Source organism: Trachinotus anak, unplaced genomic scaffold, assembly GCF_046630095.1.
Source record: "Trachinotus anak isolate AG129_WGS33_773 ecotype Australia unplaced genomic scaffold, CSIRO_AGI_Tana_v1 ptg000002l, whole genome shotgun sequence".
Taxonomy (NCBI): Eukaryota; Metazoa; Chordata; class Actinopteri; order Carangiformes; family Carangidae; genus Trachinotus; species Trachinotus anak.
The window spans coordinates 15,012,331-15,032,636 of NW_027273853.1; the positions used below are offsets into that span (position 1 = coordinate 15,012,331).

General features: G+C 39.9%; 1 protein-coding gene across 6 annotated transcripts in view; it reads right to left on the bottom strand.

Annotated features, from left to right (window-relative positions):
• The window catches only part of grm3 (glutamate receptor, metabotropic 3), a 39,180-nt gene that overhangs the window by 18,581 nt on the left and 293 nt on the right, over positions 1-20,306 (bottom strand). Inside the window, exons 2-5 of one of the 6 annotated variants that reach the window (XM_071500849.1) lie at positions 15,944-16,012; positions 9,986-10,045; positions 3,955-4,515; positions 2,646-2,789 (exon numbers count right to left, since the gene is read on the bottom strand). In XM_071500849.1, the coding sequence (XP_071356950.1) occupies positions 2,646-2,789; positions 3,955-4,272 (462 nt within the window). In that variant the 5' untranslated portion in view covers positions 4,273-4,515; positions 9,986-10,045; positions 15,944-16,012. Of the gene's footprint in view, positions 1-2,645; positions 2,790-3,954; positions 4,519-9,985; positions 10,046-15,943; positions 18,511-20,306 lie in introns of those variants that run through there. The other 5 variants (XM_071500831.1, XM_071500856.1, XM_071500838.1 and 2 more) reach the window with 5 other exon arrangements.

Sequence of the window (20,306 nt, forward strand, 5' to 3'; positions counted from 1 at the left end):
ATATCTTAGCATTGGTGAGATAAATATTTGATCAACTGGGTATTATGCACAATTAAGTTGTGAAATTAAAGTAAATAAAAATATATCTTTGATAAGACACATCTCCTTGATGCTCCTGAACACATCGTGGGTGTAAAATAAATAAAACAAAGTGTTTCAGTTTGTAGGTTCTGTCTCTAATATGGGCCAAAGGCAGATCAGAAATTCTAATCCAAAAGCATTTAAAACTAATCATTTGCAGCACAACACAAACTGTAAAAATCTTCAGCGCCTATATAAAAGATGATCTTCTTGGTGGCTGGCAAGTAAACATGTCTGCATAAGGACTGTCAACAGAGAAATGTTGTGTATGTGAGCTGTGTCAAAACATATCAACAAACTATATTATTAACTGCAGTAAAACTGCTCAACCACAACTGCAGGGTTAGTGTTTTGAACTAACTACTGGTTTATACTGGAGAGCGGATCAGTTAAGTAAGCAATGAAAGTTTGATCAAAAAAGATTGGCACATTGACAACAGCTTGCAAATAAGACCCACAAAAATAACTGGAACGATCCTTTAATAAAAGTAATTTCTTTCTTCATCCAAGAAAAAAAATGAGAACATATTTAGAAGGTTGTTGCTGATAGGAAAGGCTTCATGGATAACGTGATTATTTAAAGATAAAAGACAATGCAGCAAGTGTAGGAATATATGCCTATGGAGAAACACAAGATAACACTCACACACACACACACACACACACACACACACACACACACACACACACACACACACACACACACACACAGAGAGACACACAGACACACACAGACACACACAAGTTCAATAAATCACTGACTCATGCATTAGTGATGGACATCATCTGGGTCTACTGATGTCCATATAATATTCCCTTTTACTGTTGATTGGGGTTTGGTCACGTTTGCTTCATTAGAATTTTAGTCACAGATGCCAACACAAACAGTGAAAATATAATTGCTACACATACTCATGCGCACAAAGACGTGTAAACATACACAATCAAACATGCACACATACGCAAATAAACACAAACTACACAGCCATTCTGTTCTTGCCTCAGTTTAATCCTTTTAGAGCGCATCACTCTGGGCTTTTCTATATTTCATTCACAGCTCAGTTGATGAGCTGTTTTGACAACATGTCAGAATCTCATTAGACTAATAATGTAGAAGATTAGAAAACACACTCACATACATTTGCTGATGCGCAAACACACAAACACCTGCACCGACACACACGCACTCACATGGGCTGCTTATAGTGTTTCGGGCAGGCTTTATGGTTTTAAGATGGCAGTTGACTTAAATGTCAGGGAAGGTCACGCTGCGAAATGTAACCGCATTGCTCCATTACCTGCCACTGAACAATGACCACAGCTAGCTGAGAGGCCTGTCTGTGGGGACACAAGGAGTTTACTCTGTTAGTGAAAGCTGCTCTCTTCCTCTGAGAGCGGGAAGGGAGATGTACTGTAGGAACGGGCTGAATATGAGAGACGAGTAAAGAAAAAAAAAATGAAAGGGAAGGAGGAAAAAATTGGTGCAGTGGAGGGGTGCTGTGTGTTTTCTGCTTGGAATGCAAGTCACACACACACAGACACACACAGACACACACAGACACACACAGACACACACGTGTACAAATGGAGGAGAGGAATGATGCCTGCTATGTAAATGCCTACAAGGCATCGGAGTTTAGTTGTGCATGGTTAAACATAAAATAATTCCCTATTACTTCATTTAAAAGCAACAGACAGGCTGGCCAAGTAGAGAGGCATGAAGGAGTAGCTGGATTAGCTTCACTGGCAATAGATCAGAAAGCAGAGCACAGTTCGCGCCTCGCAAACAGCGCTGCAAAGACAGGTAAAAACAACAGCAAAGGCAACAAAGAGCAACAAGAACGAGCTGCAAGAAAACAAGGGATAATTATGTTTGATGAAGGGCAAGAAACAAGAGCAGATGTGTTAACAATGGCTGCCCCAGGAAGGAGGCGGTGAAGAAGAAGGGGGCTGAGGCCAGCATACACTGAGCTCTCCCCAAATAGCCGGGAGGGACGCCTCTGAATGCATATAAAGAAGGAGAAAAAAGAAAAGTAGGCAGTGATGAGAAGGAAGAGAGCAACGATTTAAGGGACTGAAAAAAAAGAAAAACATAAAATGGGAGAGAGAGAGAGAAGAAGAGAGGGTGAGAAAGAAAGACAGAGAGACAGTTGCAGAGATTAGGGATTTAAGGACTGATAGGAGGAGGCTTTTGTGCAGTCACAGAGGAGTAAGGGAGAAGGAGGTTTTATGCTAAACTATGCAAATTACACAGCTCTGTGACAAGTGCTACAAGAGCTGGTGAAACACACACAAACACACACCAATGGAACTTGATTTTCAGAAACAAGTACACCCATGTACACACACAACACACAACACACAACACACATGCAGTCACATATACTCGACACACTGGCACTGTCACTGGAAGTTAGCCATTGCATTCTTGGTCATGGAACTTGTGCAAGGACGAAGAAGGAGAAAAGAGGAGGAGCTACCAACACAGTGACAAGTAGCAGTAGATGGTGGAATATGTTTTGTGTGAATATTCCTCTACCTGCGAGCATGTGTGTGTCTGTTACCTGTATGGAGACGCTGCTGAAGGATCCTCCTATGACTCCAGCGATTGCGAGCGGGCTGTCGTCCTGCAGAGCGTATGATCCGTCTGGACAGATGAACTCTGTGTCGTCCACCTTGGTGAGGGAGGCTCTTACAAACTCCAGAGCCTAGCCAGCACAAGCACATAGATATTTTACATCAAATGCTGTGCACCACACTCTGTAGCATATGGTCTATATAATCTGTTCTTAATAGATTATTATTAATCAGCCTTTGGATTATGTTCTTTGTAAGAAATATGCTACTGAAAGACTGATTGATAGTGTTTTTTTTTCTATCTTTTTGAAGAGACAGTAAAAGCCCATTGCTTTACACTAGGGTCTCTTAAATGTTTTCAGTACAGGGTCCAAATTGCAAATGAACTCCTCTGAGAGTAAAGCACATTATAACATAAATTCTGATCTGTGGACAAACAGCCAATGAACCTGCAACCTATTTAGGGAACTTTACTGTCAAGAATCAGGGTTTATACAATCACTCAAAAAGTCCATTGTATAAGATCACTAAATGCATCATTCCTAAGTATCTCAGCAATAAAATACAATCATCTTTTTGAAGATAGCAATCCCTGAGGGGAAAGTGCTGTGTTTTTTTTTTTATTTCTCTCATCCCTAATAGCCTCAATTTCTATTTCTCATCATCATTTGAGGCAAAATCCTTTACTCAGAGTGGATAAAATAGAATTTCAAGGTATATTTACTTTACTTGAATATTATTTTATGAATGAGACCTTATAGTTTTACTTGATTTAAAATGGAAACACTGCACTTCTTACTTCTGACACCACAACCTACTTACTCTGCAGAGCAATGTTTTAAATATAAAATGTAGCAAAAGCTCAGGTCGCCCGGCAGCGCAAGAGAACAAACGGCTAATTAAACAAACTGTATCTGAACTGTGCCGTGTCTAAAAGGTTGTATCAGCATTTGCAGGTAAATGCCCCGTGCAGATGCAACTGAGCACTCTACAACACAAAAGTAGGAGACTGTCTTGGAGAATAAATGCTCTAACTGAACTACAATTAAAAACACATAACTATCTATCCAAGTGGTTTGTTGCAATTTGGTGAATCATGACCAATACATCTTGGGCATATATGTTTGCATGCGCCATATTTGAGTTTTAAAGTAAACATCATCTTCAGCAAAACAGTGAACAGTGATTTAAGTGGATGGCAGGTAGCAGAAACCTAAGATGAGAAAAGTATCATCTCAGAATCACCTCTGATTGAGAAACAAACAAAGTTTATGTACAGTGATCATACTCACGCACCTGCTCCAGTGCATAGGTATCTCTGGAGCAGGTGTCCAGGATGTGGACTCCTAGGGAGACCCCAGGCAGCAAAGTGCTGTCCATATTGATTCTGTCTATAGCGAACAGCATGGCCTCCAGCCTCTGGATCCCTCTGTCCTCATTCACACGACCACACTCCTCCATCCCGGCACCTTTTTCATGCACGGGGAACAAGCCGCCGAGCACCAGGTCACCCTCGATGCGGATCTCTCGGCGGGACTGAGGTGGATCTCCGACAGAGAGCAAGACACCCCGACACATCATGACCAAGACTAGAGCGGGAACGCGGGCCACCATGTTGGGCTCAGGGAGGGTTGGGTTTGTCAGAATGTGAGGAGAGGCTTGACAGAGAGTGAAACAGAGGGAGGTGAGGGGCTGAGGGTAAAGGTCAGGGGTAAGGGGTTATGGGTGAGGTGTACAGTGCGTGCTGGGGTTGAGTCAAGTGGCCGTGGACGCTTGGGTGGGTTTGTGGCCCATGAAATGGTCAGGGAGCGCTGAACTGGACCGCACATGGAGGGGCACACCATCTGGACATCAGTCCTGCTTGGAGAGAAGAGGGGATACATAAGTAAGGCACACATGTCACAGAACAGATCACAAAGCTGTCAGAGGCTGCACGATGAAATACTTTTGTAATTGTTATTATAAAGTATAAAGACAGCAAAGCAGACCTTTACTGGAGTTTGGGGACACTATTAACAAGGGCTCAAAGTCGTTTCCACTTCACAGCCAAAGCCAGGCCATGACTAAAAGGGATAGGGAACTGTTTGGAGATTGTACCCCACTGTTCTCCAACCCCAACACCCCCCCCCCCCCCCCCCCCCACATCACCCTGTAAACTTTCTTCTTGAAAGTGTCTATATATGTGTGTGTGTGTGTGTGTGTGTGTGTGTTTTGCCCCTGGTTGTATCAGGATTAGCCAGCTTAGATGGCTGGTTGATACATGAGCCCAGCCTTCTCATGCCACAGATCAGAAAAGCTTCTCTAATCTGATCTCTGTTCCAACAATTCTCTGTTCGTCCATGAGTTTATACCCCTAAGTGTGTGTGTGTGTGTGTGTGTGAGAGTGTGTGTGTGTGTGTGTGTGTGTATTATCAGATTTATTGCTCCCCCTCTCGCCTGCATAATTACAGTGTGAGGACTGAATGCATTTTACCATGAAAGAAGCTAACTGACAACAACGAGGCCAACAACAGCTGATGCTGCTTATCATAGCTTACAACTCAATTAAAGTTATCACACTGTGTTTTGACTGTTTCGTTCACTAATATACTCCACCTCCACTACTAACAGACAATACAGCTGGTGAACATGTCAACAAACATGGCGTGTCCCAGCTTAAGGGAGGTGATGCCGCTGTATAGGTGCCACTTATTTCTCGAGTCATGCGTAGATACTTGCTGGGATGGTGGGAAGAGGTGGAGTTAGGGTAACTTGTTAACAGCATAGCTCTTGGGTGGCAGCGTTAGCCTGTCGGTTGGTCAGCCTTCCACTCTTATCCGGGCTTAAATATCTTGACAACTACTGTTTTGATTGTCATGAATTTTGGTACAGATATAAAATATTCCCAGGGGATGAATCATAATCACTATTATTCCTCTAACACCACCATGAAGTGGCCATTTATGGTTCTGAGTGAAATGTCTGAACAGCCGTTGGATGGATAGCCATGAAATCAGGTACTGATATTCATTCATGCCCCCCTCAAGGTGAATAGCAGTAAGTTGATCCTCTGACTTTTCATGTAGTAGTACCATCAGGTAAAAATGTCTGTTTGTCCAGTGGTTTGGTTTACATATCTGCAAAATTAATGACATTTCCCTCAGCCTCAGCTGGACTCTGTTATTAGTGCTGAATCACTTACTATTTAGTTTAACACATTTACACTCAGTCATTTATCTGAGTGTCCAAGCGATGCAAAAATTATGATAAGACATTGTTTGACTGTGCCTTGTACTTCCTTATTCAATGATACTCTCACATATATCCTTTTGTTTAACTACCTGGTCCAAGGCCAACCAGTCACTAATCAAATCCATAGAGTGTCTACAGAATCGGGCCTCAAAATTTTAGACAAAAAGCAAATACGACATCATCATTGCAGCATTTTAAATGACTACAAGATTAGAATTTTACACACTTTATTAATTTGCATTACGTCATGCTTGTGTTTAAACTATTAAATGAACTGGCTCCTCAGCCTTTCTGCAAACACATTAAGAGACCACAGAGCTGCAGCAGATCCACCAGAGCTGCTTTAAGTGGAAACTGTAAAATTTCATTCTGCAAAGCAGCTTTTGCTCAGACAGCTTTTTCTGTCCTGGAATCACTTGAAATTTATTGCAAACATCACCACTTTTACAAGAGCTACCAAATCCTGGTTGTTTCAGCAACAAACCTAAACTCATGCATGATTTTGTGTAACTATGTTACTACTGAATGTTTCATTTATTGAATCTTGTTTACCTCCCATTTTCACAAAAAACCTCTAGGGATGGGTGTAGCAAATTAGCATCCGCTATAAACACCATGACACTTGCAACAGATTTTGCACAATATTGATTTTGCATAGTGTTTTTACTTTATCTATGTATATTGTATCTGTCCCTATCACATAAACCATAAATAATAAATAACAACTTATTTCCATCTGATTTCCATCTGATATTAACATGCAGTCTGTATCTGGATATCTGATAAATGACATGACATTATCATCATGGGCCTTTGCATTTACAGCTGGTGTACTGCTATTCTGTTAATGCCACTATTGTGATCAATCTCAATATTGCAAATCAGGTAGGCGGAGCTAGTTAACCTGTCAACAAAAATGGCACATCCTGTGGTTGCTGGTTGGGGGGTGGTTCTTAAAAACGGGTCAGATTCAGAACTTCCACCGGGCTGAAATCCAATTACGATCAATATGATCTGAAAGTATTCTGATTGGAATGTGTTTTGTGTGCGTTATAAACTTTGCATTAACATGCATTTTTCCTTATTCAGATGAGTTATCCAGATATATTATATGTTAATACCAGGTGGAATGGAATATAAAACTCAGCACATCCCAGCCCCTGCTACATTGCTGTTTTGACCTTTCTTTTCTTACAACTTCCACAACTTTTTTATGATCTGTAAGAGATAATATATAACCCATTCTGACTTTAGTCTGGGTTTCTGTATGTGTTTATATCTTTTAAACTGTCTAGCTAATGCAAACTCTGTAAAAGCCCTAAATAGGAAATAGCTTTCTTCTTATAAATTCCCTCATGTCTCCCTTGCTGTCTCTTCAGTCCTCTGGAGAGATAAGACAGAAACTGGAGGTTGACGCTTTGACTATGAAGATCAATTTAGACCAAGGATCAGGCTTGTAGTGAAATTCCTGTTGATTGCTGGCATTTCTGGCCCAAACTGTGGTTTGTGTGTGTGTGTATGTGTGTGTGTGTGTGTGTGTGAGAGAGAGAGAGAGAGAGAGAGAGAGAGAGAGTGTGTCTCCCATCTTTGGTGGGCAGGTAGGAGGATGAAAGCTTCTCTTAGATGCAGGCAGCTCAGATTTTTCTGCAGGCGGCTGCCATACCTTTACCACTCTGCTCTGTAATATGACACACATGTACAGACAAACACACACACCCAGACAAACACCCACACACACACGCACATACACACTCACAGACATACACGCTCAAGCTCAAACACATGCACAAACACACACCTCTGCTTCTCTGAGGGGTTGACCTAAAAGCAGACTGTTTCTATGTCTTAGCTCCCATCTCTCTCAACCAGAAGAGATCTGAATTAGGAGAATCCAGATATATGATAAATATATGATAGATTGTTATTATAAAAATAACTTTTGTGCCAACACACCCTTTGAACCACAAGTAAAATTGGTATGACGTTCCCTATTATAGTCTTTTAAAGTCACACTCAGTTTACTTCAAGAAGTAGTTTTGTGTCAAAATCCCACAGGAGACTACCTGACATTCATTTGATGGACATATAATTTAACTTAATGTCTGTTTTTGGGGAAGGACATCGATGGTGTCTATGAAAAATTCATATCTCTTCCCCAAGCTGTCACACATGCTAAATATGTGTGTGTCCCTAGTATGTGTGTTTATGCTTGAAAAGAAAAAAGTAGATCCCTTTTAAATGATTTCCAGTATTCCACTAAAATAGCTGGAGGTCCTGGAAATGAACTCTTTAAACAAACTTACGTCATTATTAGAGGCCACTTTGAAAACAACACAAAGGGGAACTTTGTAATGAGATCACTTTTGAGGACAGCACTACAACAAGGTTGGAGATGTGTTTGTGTGTGTGTGTGCATACTCATGGATGTGTGTTTTGTGGAATATAAAGCTGTATATTTACAGAGCTGAGACTGTAACAACAGTTTTGACCAACACCTTACTGTGACAGTTTGCTTTAATGCAATTGGCAACTCTTGAAGTCAATTTCCCAGAAATGTGCCGAACAATATCTCCCAGCATTTCTACTCTGTTCTCATGGTGTCCACTGAAAATGAATGTTTGCTTCATTATAACCTCTTGGAAAGTGCCCAAACCCAGCTTCCTGTCTCAAGAGCAACTGTGCAAGCAAAGCACACACTGTGAACCAGACAATATTTCACTTTTTGTCCCTTCTTGCTTTATTACCAAAAGGACAGGACATTGCTCTTGAGTTATGAATACACTGAACACATTTTCAAGATAGTATTTATGCATGTTGGAGACTCATTATTATAAGGCAAGTAAACTAGTTTTTGCAAAGCATGCTACAGCTTGCATCAGACTGATGAATGCATTTTTCTCTCCTTTCAGGCAGCCGCTGGCTACAGATCATTTCAGTTCATGGTAGATCAGCAAATCAGCATGCCGCGACTTTCTGTCTGTCAAGGTAACATTATCAATGCCTGGAATTTCAGTCTGAAGCATTAAAATAGGTGAGAAGCTCTAGCATCCAAGATTTGAGATTAAGCTTACAAACACCATCACACTCACAAGCTCTGCAGTCACAAAATCAAACCCAGACAACCATAGACACTGTAAAAGGATAATGTGAAATTCAAAAAGCCTCTTGCATTTAAAGGTGTTTGGCAGTCAAAGACAGTGTTGCATAGCTTTTTATATGTGCTGCATAGTGCCTATGGTCTACTTGATGTATATCATGATGTGGCCAGTATTTGCTTGATCGTCACTATCATTGTTCTTCAATAATTTCATTCATGAATGAAAACATTTTCACTCAGTGTGGTGAAATGTACCCCAAAATATTGTGGGTATAATCTGCTCCATGTGTAAATAAAGTTTCTGCTGATAGCTATGGCAAACCTGAAATGTACATTACCAGTAATGTATATGTATGTGATTTGTAAAGTATGCAAACACAGTGTAGTCCTTTAAAGGAATAGTTCAATATTTTGGGTTGCTTTCTTGCTGAGAGAGGATTGACACCACCCTCATGTCTATCTGTTCGATATGACTCAGCTTAGCACAAAGACTGCAAACAGGGGGAAATGGCTAGCTTGGCTCTGTCAGTAACAAAAATTAGGCTCCTAGCAATTCACAATTAATACATTATATCTTGTTTGTTTAATCCAAAATAAAATTGGCATGTAAAAGGGACATGTTGTGTGGGGTTATGTGCCAGACTGTGACTTATTTAAGTCCAAACCAGAGCAACAGAGACACCAGTAAGTCACTGCTTCAGGCCGTGAAATATTCCAGTACATAACCCCTCCTTTAAGAATTTGTTTTTACACTATAGTTTGAATGAACTTTAGAGTTACCTTTGGACAGAACCGGGCTGGCTTTAGTTTTCAGTCTTTGCTGTAAGTTAACCAGCTGCTAGAGAGTGGTATTGATCTTCTCTAGCTCTTGACATGAAAGCAATTAAGTGTAGTTCCTCTTTGATTCTTCCTGAAATTTCAGTAATGAAGAACATTACACTTACATGCCATATATTTAATTACCACATATGCACATAACAAAGGAAGTAAATTACTTACCTGAATAAAGAAGGATGGGAGCAGATGGCAGCTGGCACATGGCAACATCACCACAGACACCTATTAAAGAGAGATGGGGGACATAGTGTACATGAGGTGAGTAAACAAGAGCCAGAAAACAACCTGACTGTCAATAGAAGAAGAGGAGAGCGGATCAGATAGAGGAGGAGGCTGGCTACTGACCTGTCTCCCTGGAAGCTATGATGCAGTGTAACATCTGACAGACAACCCCATTTCACCTCTGACCCTGCTCAACTCTGAAGTCAGTGAGCAGGCTGCACACGCACCACCACAATCCTCTTTCTGCTTCTCATGTTTCATCCTCTGTTTCCTCCATGGCCTCACCCCTGCATCCTTTTCCTCTGCCCCCCTTCTCCCTCTCCCACCCGCTCCTTGCTGGTCCCCCACTCTCCCCATTTATTTCCACCTCCCTTACACCCTCCACAACCCTCGCTCTTCCCCTAACAGGCAGGGCTGCTGTGGATGACACGTATCCAGCTGAGAGCAGCCATGCAGGGTCGATGGACCGCAGTACACTGAGAGGAGAGATAGCCCCACAACACAGCCCTGTGTGTGTGTGTGTGTGTGTGCGTGTGTTTTCTGTGTTTTTCTCATCTGTGTGTGTGTTCATGTGGGCGCTTGTTTATCTGTCTCTTGTGCGCCTCACAGAAGCACAGCTGCATCAGTGATGTGACTCTCACAGCATGGGGAGACACTGTATGTGCATGTGCGTGTGTTCTTTCATTTTTTTTTTTTTGTAGCAGAAGAGAGAGATGGGAGATGGGCTGTCAGAAGCTTTGCTATTACAGAACAACAGACCCCTTACACATGCACACTGTCAGAGGCTTATAAGTTAATGCAACCAATTGCCTTGTGTGTTTCTCTCTCTTTCCTCTTACTTTTCCCTCTCTGTTCTGCAGATTAAGGCGAGATAAGAACAGTGCAACTTATTAGTGCTGAGGGAACGTGAACTGAAGGCACATGAATAGTAAAAAACAGTGTTCAAAATGGGTGAAAATGTATGACTACTATTCTGACCCTCACACAACAATTACGTGCGTGCACATGTGTATGTGAGTGTATGTGTGTTTAGTGTCCCAGACTTCTGGCAGTTGCAATGGGCTCCGACCATTAATTATTTACAAAAGTGCGTTTTAGGCAGGAAAGACTGATGATCCATAAATAGGACAGAAAGATATATAAAAAAAAACAACAGCCGAACAACCAAAATCCCTCTGTCCTTTTAAAGCACATGCTATAATAATAAAGAACCCTTGTGTAGGTTCTGTCCATTCATTGAAAGCAGAAAAAAACACTTCAATTTAAATTTGAATAAATAATATCTGGGCAACCATGCAGCCAATCAAGTGAAAGCCTCTGAATGTCTCACTGACAAAGTGTATCTAGGATGCTAGCTCTGGACAAATTGGTGTATGTGTCAGGTGATAATAGCTAACTTGGGTTAAACCCATTTATCACCATTTACCAAAAAAAATCAATAATCAGCTACTCTGATCTCAGATGACTATTGATGTTTTGTTCACACAGTCCAATAGAAAACAGCCTGTTCCCGTTTCGATTACTCAGTTCATTTCGTGACCTATGTTAAGTTGAAAGGTTAAAGGCCGCATCGTGTTAGAAACATAGAAATGGATTTCCCGGACCTTAAAGACAGTTGAAATTGAAAAGATTAAAACGGACAACCATTGATCTTTGCTCTACAGCAGAACTGCAGTTCCAGAGCACAGTCCACATGCTGTTACACAGTGCGGTAGATAAAGAAGTACATTTATAATAAAAATTGGATTAACCCATACAAAAAGTGGTGAGCTTCAGGGGCACACAGACTAAACTGTGCTCTCATGTGCAGTGGGTGCTCCAAAGGGATTCTCCACTAAAAGAGCTTTTAACCTTTGAGCACCACACAAACTCTACAGTGGGAGGGCTCAGCATTGTGAACTATTTTACACAGTACATTTTACCACAGTTAAACTTTAAAAAAATGGCTGGGAACATGGGGAGTATCAGTTAGCTCTGAAACTGTTAAAACTGACAGAAAATGAATCAATAATTTTGATTAAATTTTAATTTCATTGTTCATTTGAGTCATATATCAAGCCAAACAACTGCTGGTTCCAGTGTCTTAAATATACGAATTTTCTATTTTTCTCTGTTTTACATATATCACTGTAAATTGAATATGTTTTGGTTTAGGACTGTTTATCGCACAAAACAAGCTATCTGAAGGCATCACCTTGGGTTCTCAGAAATTGTGATGGATATGTTTAAAAATGTTTTTCAGGCATTTTACAGACCAAAACATAAAAATTAAAAATTTAGAGCTACAGTATTATAAAAATGATTGTTCGTTGAAGTCGTAGATGTATCTGCCATATCTTCCCATTGACTTTCAGTCTCTGTCTTTACATTGTGTTTTCCTTGAGCTTTGGTGGTCCACAACTCATCTGACACGACGTGATTAAAAACGACTGTTCAGCCTAAAAGCAGACCGGGGTTGGAAAAATGTGTGAAAGCATCCATCAGATCCGCATTTCATCACTGTAGAGGGCGGCGGGCCTGTCAGAAGGAGAATTACCCTTCTGTGGATGGAATCTATCAACTTCACTGTCATGTAATGACCCTGGGAGTCATCGTGGAGCATCAGTCAACCTCGCCATGGCACGGACGCTGCTGCATCCTACTTAATTCACGTTCACACCCTGCCTGTCTGTCTTCCCTGCAGTCGATACATGAGTTGTACAGAGAGTTACAATAGACAGGTAGAGAGTAATGGAGAGTATTGACCCCAGTATAACTCAGAAGAATAAATATAATTGGTTTGGACAGAGACACAAGGCCTTTAGGTAGAAATAATGTTGGTTTGTTTTAGTTGTTTCAGGTTAGGTGGTCATGTGCGGAAACCAATTACAGCAGTCATCAGAGTTTAAATGAGGTACTAACTTTTTGATTTGCTCCCTCACTTTGCTTCATATTTGGCGATGACCATTGACTATTCCCAATGCAGCACAACAGTAGACTGCGGTGAGACTTCCCATTAAGCATGGCACGTGGCAGTGGAAGTATCTGTTGTAAAGCAAAAATATTTTTTTCTGTACTTGTGTTGTCTTTCGTTTTCAAAAGAAACATAACAACAATGACAACTAAAGCCATGATGACCCTATATTATCATATTGTGCTCAATAGAAAGGCATAAAAAAAAAACCTACTCTTTACTACACTTTTCAGGAAATGAGCAAGATTGACTGTCGGGATAACTGAATAACTGAATGATAATTTTTTGCGCTGCTAGATCAAAGGATAGTCTAAACATGAGCGATAATACAGTCACAGGTTTACCTTTAATAATAATAATGATAATAATAATACTGATGGTAATTCAAACTTTTTGCAAAATGCTGTTTACTCGATGACTTATTAATTATTTCGCAGTGACATTCACAGCACACATGTAGCTCCCAAGTGTGAAGCAGATGCCCACACAGCAGTGAGCAAGGAGAAGCAGTGCAGTTGGATTGAGAGGGTTCGACCTGTGCATTAGGGCTGAATATCCAGGGTAGACAAAGATTGCCAATTAAATTGTTGGAGAAGTCTGTGCATTGTCATATTACTTTTAAAATGCATGTGAACTCATTTTATGTTGTAAGTATACTTTCTGTTTATGTGTAACACTTGTTTGACTTTTTTCCCTCTTGATTAGGAACATATGTGGTATGCAGCAATGATTTGTTTTCCTTTTGAACGCGAACGTCAACTGCCGGAAGGATTTATTTGTACTGGATATTATTGTTTGTCATGTAATCCCTTGTGTGATGGGCCATTTCAGTTGTTATGACAGAAAAATAAACTAATTCATTCATTAATTCAAGCAACAATCATTTAGTATTTCAATTGCAATGGATAAAACAATTTAACATGTGACACTACCGACCTTTGACATTGCTGGGATATGGATGTAATACCCCAAAACTATTGGTATGTGCAATATCCACTGTTGTAGTGTTGTGCCTTGTGCCTGAAGCATTGGGTCAAAAATATACCAAATGAGGATGTAACTGAACAGCCTTACCCTCCATTTTTTTAGTGTCATATTACACATTCATTCACAAAAGAAAAAAAAAAAAGCTCCACCACCACCACATAGCATATAAAACACCAGAATTTACACAGATTTGTTCTTATTATTTTGCATCTCCAGTGAATCATTATCACACTGAGCTGACAAAATTATAAATCATTAGCTATGTCAGCTGTCATCACATATAGAACAGCAAAAATTGATTTTTAATTAAAACTTTAACAGACATTAAAAGATTCTGGGAGTGCTGAGTTACCTGCACGCCGTTACTTTCTGGGTGGCACTTTGTATCAACAGTAGCCACTGTAGCCACTGCATGACCAGTAAACCACCTTTCACTATCCATCTTACACACACACATTGCTTCCCTCCACAAGCTCATCATTTATTAAAGAGTCTGATCTTTCTCTGAGACACACCATCACAGCTGTACATCCCACTGCCCTTTCACTGCCTCATCCCCTGAGTGTACATGTATGTGTGTGTGTGAATGTCTGTGCATGTAGGAAGGGGGGGGGGGGGGGGGGGGTGCTTACACTGTGTGTGTATGTGTGTGCTGGTAAGTAAGTGTGTGTGTGTGCGTGTGTGCGTGTGTGTGCGGCTCAGTGTGTGCTGTGACTGCTGTTGCTGATGAGAGTTGAGCTGTGGGAAGCAGCAGTGATTTCCAGGCTCTTCCCTGTTTCTTCACTAGAGCATAACAGTATGAGAAACATGTGGAGCGGAGCAACAGTAGTTTTACAAAAACTTGAAAAGCCGAATAGAAGGACTTAAGGTATCAATTTGAATTCTCACGATGCATATAAATCTAAAATGTTAATTTTATTTCAGAGCTGTGATGAACAGACTTTTCAACAATTTCAGTGGTTTCATGGCTCGATCAGTGTCTGTACATCTGATATCCATGCTGCCCAGTTTAACATGGAGATCTTTTGCAGGATAGCTACAACAGACCATAAACACCTGTTGCTGCAAATGGAAATGTGGTGAGAAATCCTTCCAGCAATTTCACCTGTACGTAACAATATCAATAATTTTTCTTGCCTTGGTAAAAATATTGTAACCCTGATTTCACTGAGTTACTTGCAGGTAATGATAATGTTCCTTAGTTCTTAATTCAATCCTCTTATGTTGTACGTACAAAACGCCATGGGAGTCCAAGATAATCTTTTATGTTATGTTGTTTTCTTCTCAAAGGTTCAAATGTTCAATTTAATCATCCATAAAAAGAGGAAATAACACTATTCCCAACACTGCTTCAGCTAATCACTGAAATATGATTGCCTCCTTCGGTGCCTCCCCAACAATACTGAGTTAGAGTTCTGTCAATCTGACAATGCCAAACACTATTGGATCAGAGCGCTTTCAACAGTTGTTTGATTGGCAGAATCACAGTAACATGTTTTTCAACAGTAGGAGAGACATGACTTGACCACAGACCACATCTCTGTTCATGGTATGTACACAGTTATACATTTTCGTCAATACCTCAACTATGGTAAGTCGCTGTTACCAAGAATATGTCAAACTAAATTATTTCACAATTACTGTCTTACATCTAATCAAGTAGCACTGGTAAACATCTGAATATAACTTTACAGAGATTACAAATGCTAACCGAAAACAGGAAAAACAAATGGCCAAAATCAAAGCAGCAGAGGCAAAGATATCTTAATCTTTAGTCCCTGCTATGAATCAAACTCCAAACTTTCTGGATCCACAATTTTGTAGGTGAGCTTTTGGTTTGTTTTTATTTTTCTTAAATTTTGAGGGGGTTTTCAGTGTGTTGTTATTATTATTGCATATTTTGTTTATTATACTCAGTTCAGTTGTTTGCAAGAAACAAATATTTTTGAGTTACCTACCTGTTTTATTAGTCTGTTAGACTCCTCTTGACTTTACTGAGATAAGATCCCATGTTTCCATCCCCTTGTCTTCAGTGTTGGTGAACACATGAAACCAGAAAGAATAAACTGAAAGAGGAAAATTTGTTATTTATCTTTATACTGTATTCGGTGTGAGAACTAGGTATTCTAAAAAATGGTTTACAAAGAGTTAAATCAGTCCAGTTACTTGAAAGTGAATTCAGCACCATGGACAGCAACATTAAGAAGCTCTTAAACGCCGTTCTCGGAAACATCTGCAGAGCGACAGAAGTATTTCTGTATAAAAGCTCTGTTAGCCTATAAAACTGACTATTACTGTAAAATAGAGCACAGACGAGCCACTGGAAATTGGAAGCCACTGGAACAGTGTCAACGTCAAAAGAAAACAGAAAATGTTGCAAAACATTTTAAACGCCCCACAGATTTTAAATATGAAATGTTACAAATAATGCATTATTAATAAACAGTACACTAACAAATTGGAGTGATAAATTATTCCTAATTAATTATGTGCGCATTGTGGACTCAGGACTTATGAATATTCATGTGTTCACCAGTATATTAACACACATTCTGGATATATGTTATAAAAAAAAATAAATAAATTAGAGCCAGTTGCTGTAGAAGGTAAAAATGTAAGACTTTGGCGACTCCAGTGGCAGGATGACTGGGCCACACGCAGACTACACCAGGTTTGATAGAAACTTGTTCTATCAGAACAATTTGAAAGATGTAGATCCTACTCATGGTACAAGTTCTAATGTACTTTTCAAGGGAGATTGTTTACATAGCAAATTTCATCACATTAAATGATAATGAATTCAATATGCTTTACATTAAAAGGGCTTATACAATGTTTAAATTTATTACTGTACATTACTACTTAAATACACTGTGCTGAGTCAATAATGCAAAATATATATATATTTGAGCTGATGACATTATCATACTTTTAAAACTTACTAACCAAACTATCAAAAAGTAGCATGTAGATTCAAGCACTATACCATACTTTGAAAAATATACCACACTACGACTCAAGTCTGGTACATCTAGTGTGAATCTAGTTTTTTATAAATGCACTTAGTCTACACCTACAGCATATTAATGATTAACAAACTATAAATGCACATTACAGCACATGAAAGCACATAAGAAGTACTACGAATATATCAAAAATGCATTTCTAACTCAATTCACGTACTAAAAATATGCTTTCCCTATGGAAAAATATACACAGTTTCTACATAGTTTCATCTGGCTGATATAGTGTTTTTCAGCAGATCACTGAGTGACAAAGCCACTGTGTCACAGGAGTTACAATATCCTCTGTGTATATCATCACCAAAGCCTTGAGCAAGAAGTCTGTGCTCTACCTGTAACACGTCCCAGGATGGACTCGCCTCAGACCAAAAAAAGCAAAATAGACAGAGACTCATCTCATACCACTCATCTACTATTAACTACCCTGAACAAAACCTTCTGAAATATGAAACAGTCACCCCTGTAAGCATTAAAGGTCTCTGTAAAAGGTTTGTGGGCTTGTCCTTCGTGGAGCCTGAGGTAGGCTGGAGTTTGTGCTGGTTCAAATCACTTCCAATAGTGACAAAATGCCCACAGAACTTCAGAAACCACTCTTGCAGCATAATCCACTTTTTTGCCGTCTGTCCTTACTCTTAGTACTTACTGTATGTGGTTGAACACACTTTAATCTTAGTCCTCATGCATAATCCTTTCAGTGTTATGAGCAGGTGTGTTTGCACATGTTAGAGTGCCTTACTGGGCATGAGGATGGAGAGCAGAGAAGTGGATTATGCTGCAGGTGTGGCGTCAGAAATTTCTATGGATATTTTGATACCTTTTTTTTTTGCCCTTTGGAAATAGGTCTGTATTGGATTTTACAAACTTTTTGCAACTACTTTTCAAGCTCACAGGGGCTGAGTATTTGATATTCGAAAGATAGATTTCGGTCAGACTGTGACTTTAATGTTTTTGTCTAGAGAGCTGCCTTTCACAAAAACATGTGGCCTTTACATAGATAGAGAGATTTATTTATTTCTTATTGCATTACCCTGGCACTGACTGTATTGCTTCCTTCCACATCTTTAATTCCATGACTGGGATTTCAATTTGGGCTGTGTGAAATGAATAAGACATTAAACTATCAAAAAACACAGATTCTACAATCAGCATTGCTTGTACATCCAAAATCTGTCACAACACACACATATCCACACGTAACTCCTCTGCCAATTCACATATCTTTCAAAACCAGAGGGCATCACTGTTGCTTTTTCTATGCACTGTGCTCGTACACTGCTAACGAGGGGGTTTTGTGCTGCATGCAGTCCAGAGAGTGGTGCTGTGTGGAAGCTACAAGGCCATTTGTGCACACGCATGCACACAAAGATGCACAAGCACAAGCTCATGTAAGCACATTTACCAGCACAAAAATGCAGAAACCCAAGGCCAAGTCCATTCACTGACAGACAATTGTCCCCTGACTCGCATGTAGATGCACATTCTCCAAACACATGTGCACCCTCACAAACACCAACTCATCTATATGGAGAAGCATGTATGCATGTCTTTAAGATTTAATAAGGCCTCCAAATGCCCACCCACACTTGCGACCCTCTCCTACACCGTGTTTGACCCTCCAGTGCACACAAACGCACGCACAGGTAGAGTGATGTACAAACTGTACAAATTGCAAGTGTGAATGAACACATGTATGAAATTAATTTAATTATGCAAAAATTTAAACACACACATGCAACCTACATATATATATATATATATGTATATATATATGTATATATATATGTGTATATATATATATATATACACACACACACACACCCAAACATGTTGCATTGTGTCAGTTTAAGTCAGAGGGAAACTGATGTAATATTAAAAGATTTTCAAATTGTAAAATATAATAAACATTAACGTCTGATATTATTCTGTGAAAAGCAAGTAATTGTTGTTTTACACACACGGACACACATGCATGTACACACACACACACACACACACACACACACACACATATGTTGACCCCACCCCTAAACAAAAGAAAAATTTTAAAAATTCTTTATTATTCAATTCTTTCATTCCCTACTGCCACAGGACAAAATATTATCATCACCATCATTATTATTATAATCATTATTATTATTATCATTTCTTGCATGTCTGCTGTGGGACCAGCATTTCAGATATCTAGCAGTAGAGACACTACCCACCCATCCTCTGAGTAAATGTTTGTTCTTTCTCTCCTCTCTAATAGAGCACATAAAAAATAAGAGTTCATCTAAAATTCTCATTATTCTGACTGTAGCTCATCTTCTGGTGGTGATATTGTAATTCCAACACCATTATAGACATAGAAAGTAATTATCACAGAGGAAAATAGCTCCATGATTTTTTAAAATCTTGTAAGATATAATTCTAGTACTAGTTTTCTATACCAGTACATCAGTCCAATTAAACAGGAACGATCTTATCCTTGTCTGCTGCGTGTCATCTCAGCAAAGTTTCACCTTTTTAATTTAGGAAAAGAGAAACGAGCTGCGGTAACACAAAGTCAAAGTTATTCATTGGCTAAGAATTAACTGAGCACTATGTAGAAAAGCTAAGGTCACTGTGCTCAATGTTGAGTGTTAAACAGGCACACCTGCTCTGCAGGAATTCAGACCAAGAGCCTCGAATTTTCGCTTGTCTTCAGAAAGCACCCTGTTATTTTGACTTGGAGTGCCAGGTTAAATCATTCTGGGGTGGGACCACATATGCAGAAATATGTCCATCTGTTAACTAAGTTCAAGTTCCGTCTCACCTTTTAAGAGAATGGTGAACCTGCAGGAACATCAGCAACACTAACATCTGATGTGAATGTAGACATCTTATTCCTGCTCTACCTTCAGCACAGGTCCATGCTCCACTGGTGACGAGTGCGTGTCTAGAGGCGAACGGAAAGTCACTCCACCGGTGAACAGTGACCAGATCCGGGCATCAGATCCACCTGTATGCCCGTTTCCAGAGAGTCACTAAGCGCCCATCATTTTCCCAGGAAGCTTAAAGCCGCGGTGCGGTCTGTCTGAGCCCAAATAACTTCTCCACGCAGCGTAGCTAACATACGCAACTGCAGATACTCTTTGTTTCACCTTCTGTATCTTTATCATGCATCTGCTGCAGAGATTAACTAACAGGGCTTTGCCCCCCCCCTTTATCACAACCCGTATTCTGTAGGAGCATTAAAATAAACGAAATGGGAGCCAGGTTTATGAAGCGCAATTGGGTGTTTAAATCCTGCGCAAAGTTCAAAGCAAATTGCTCAGCA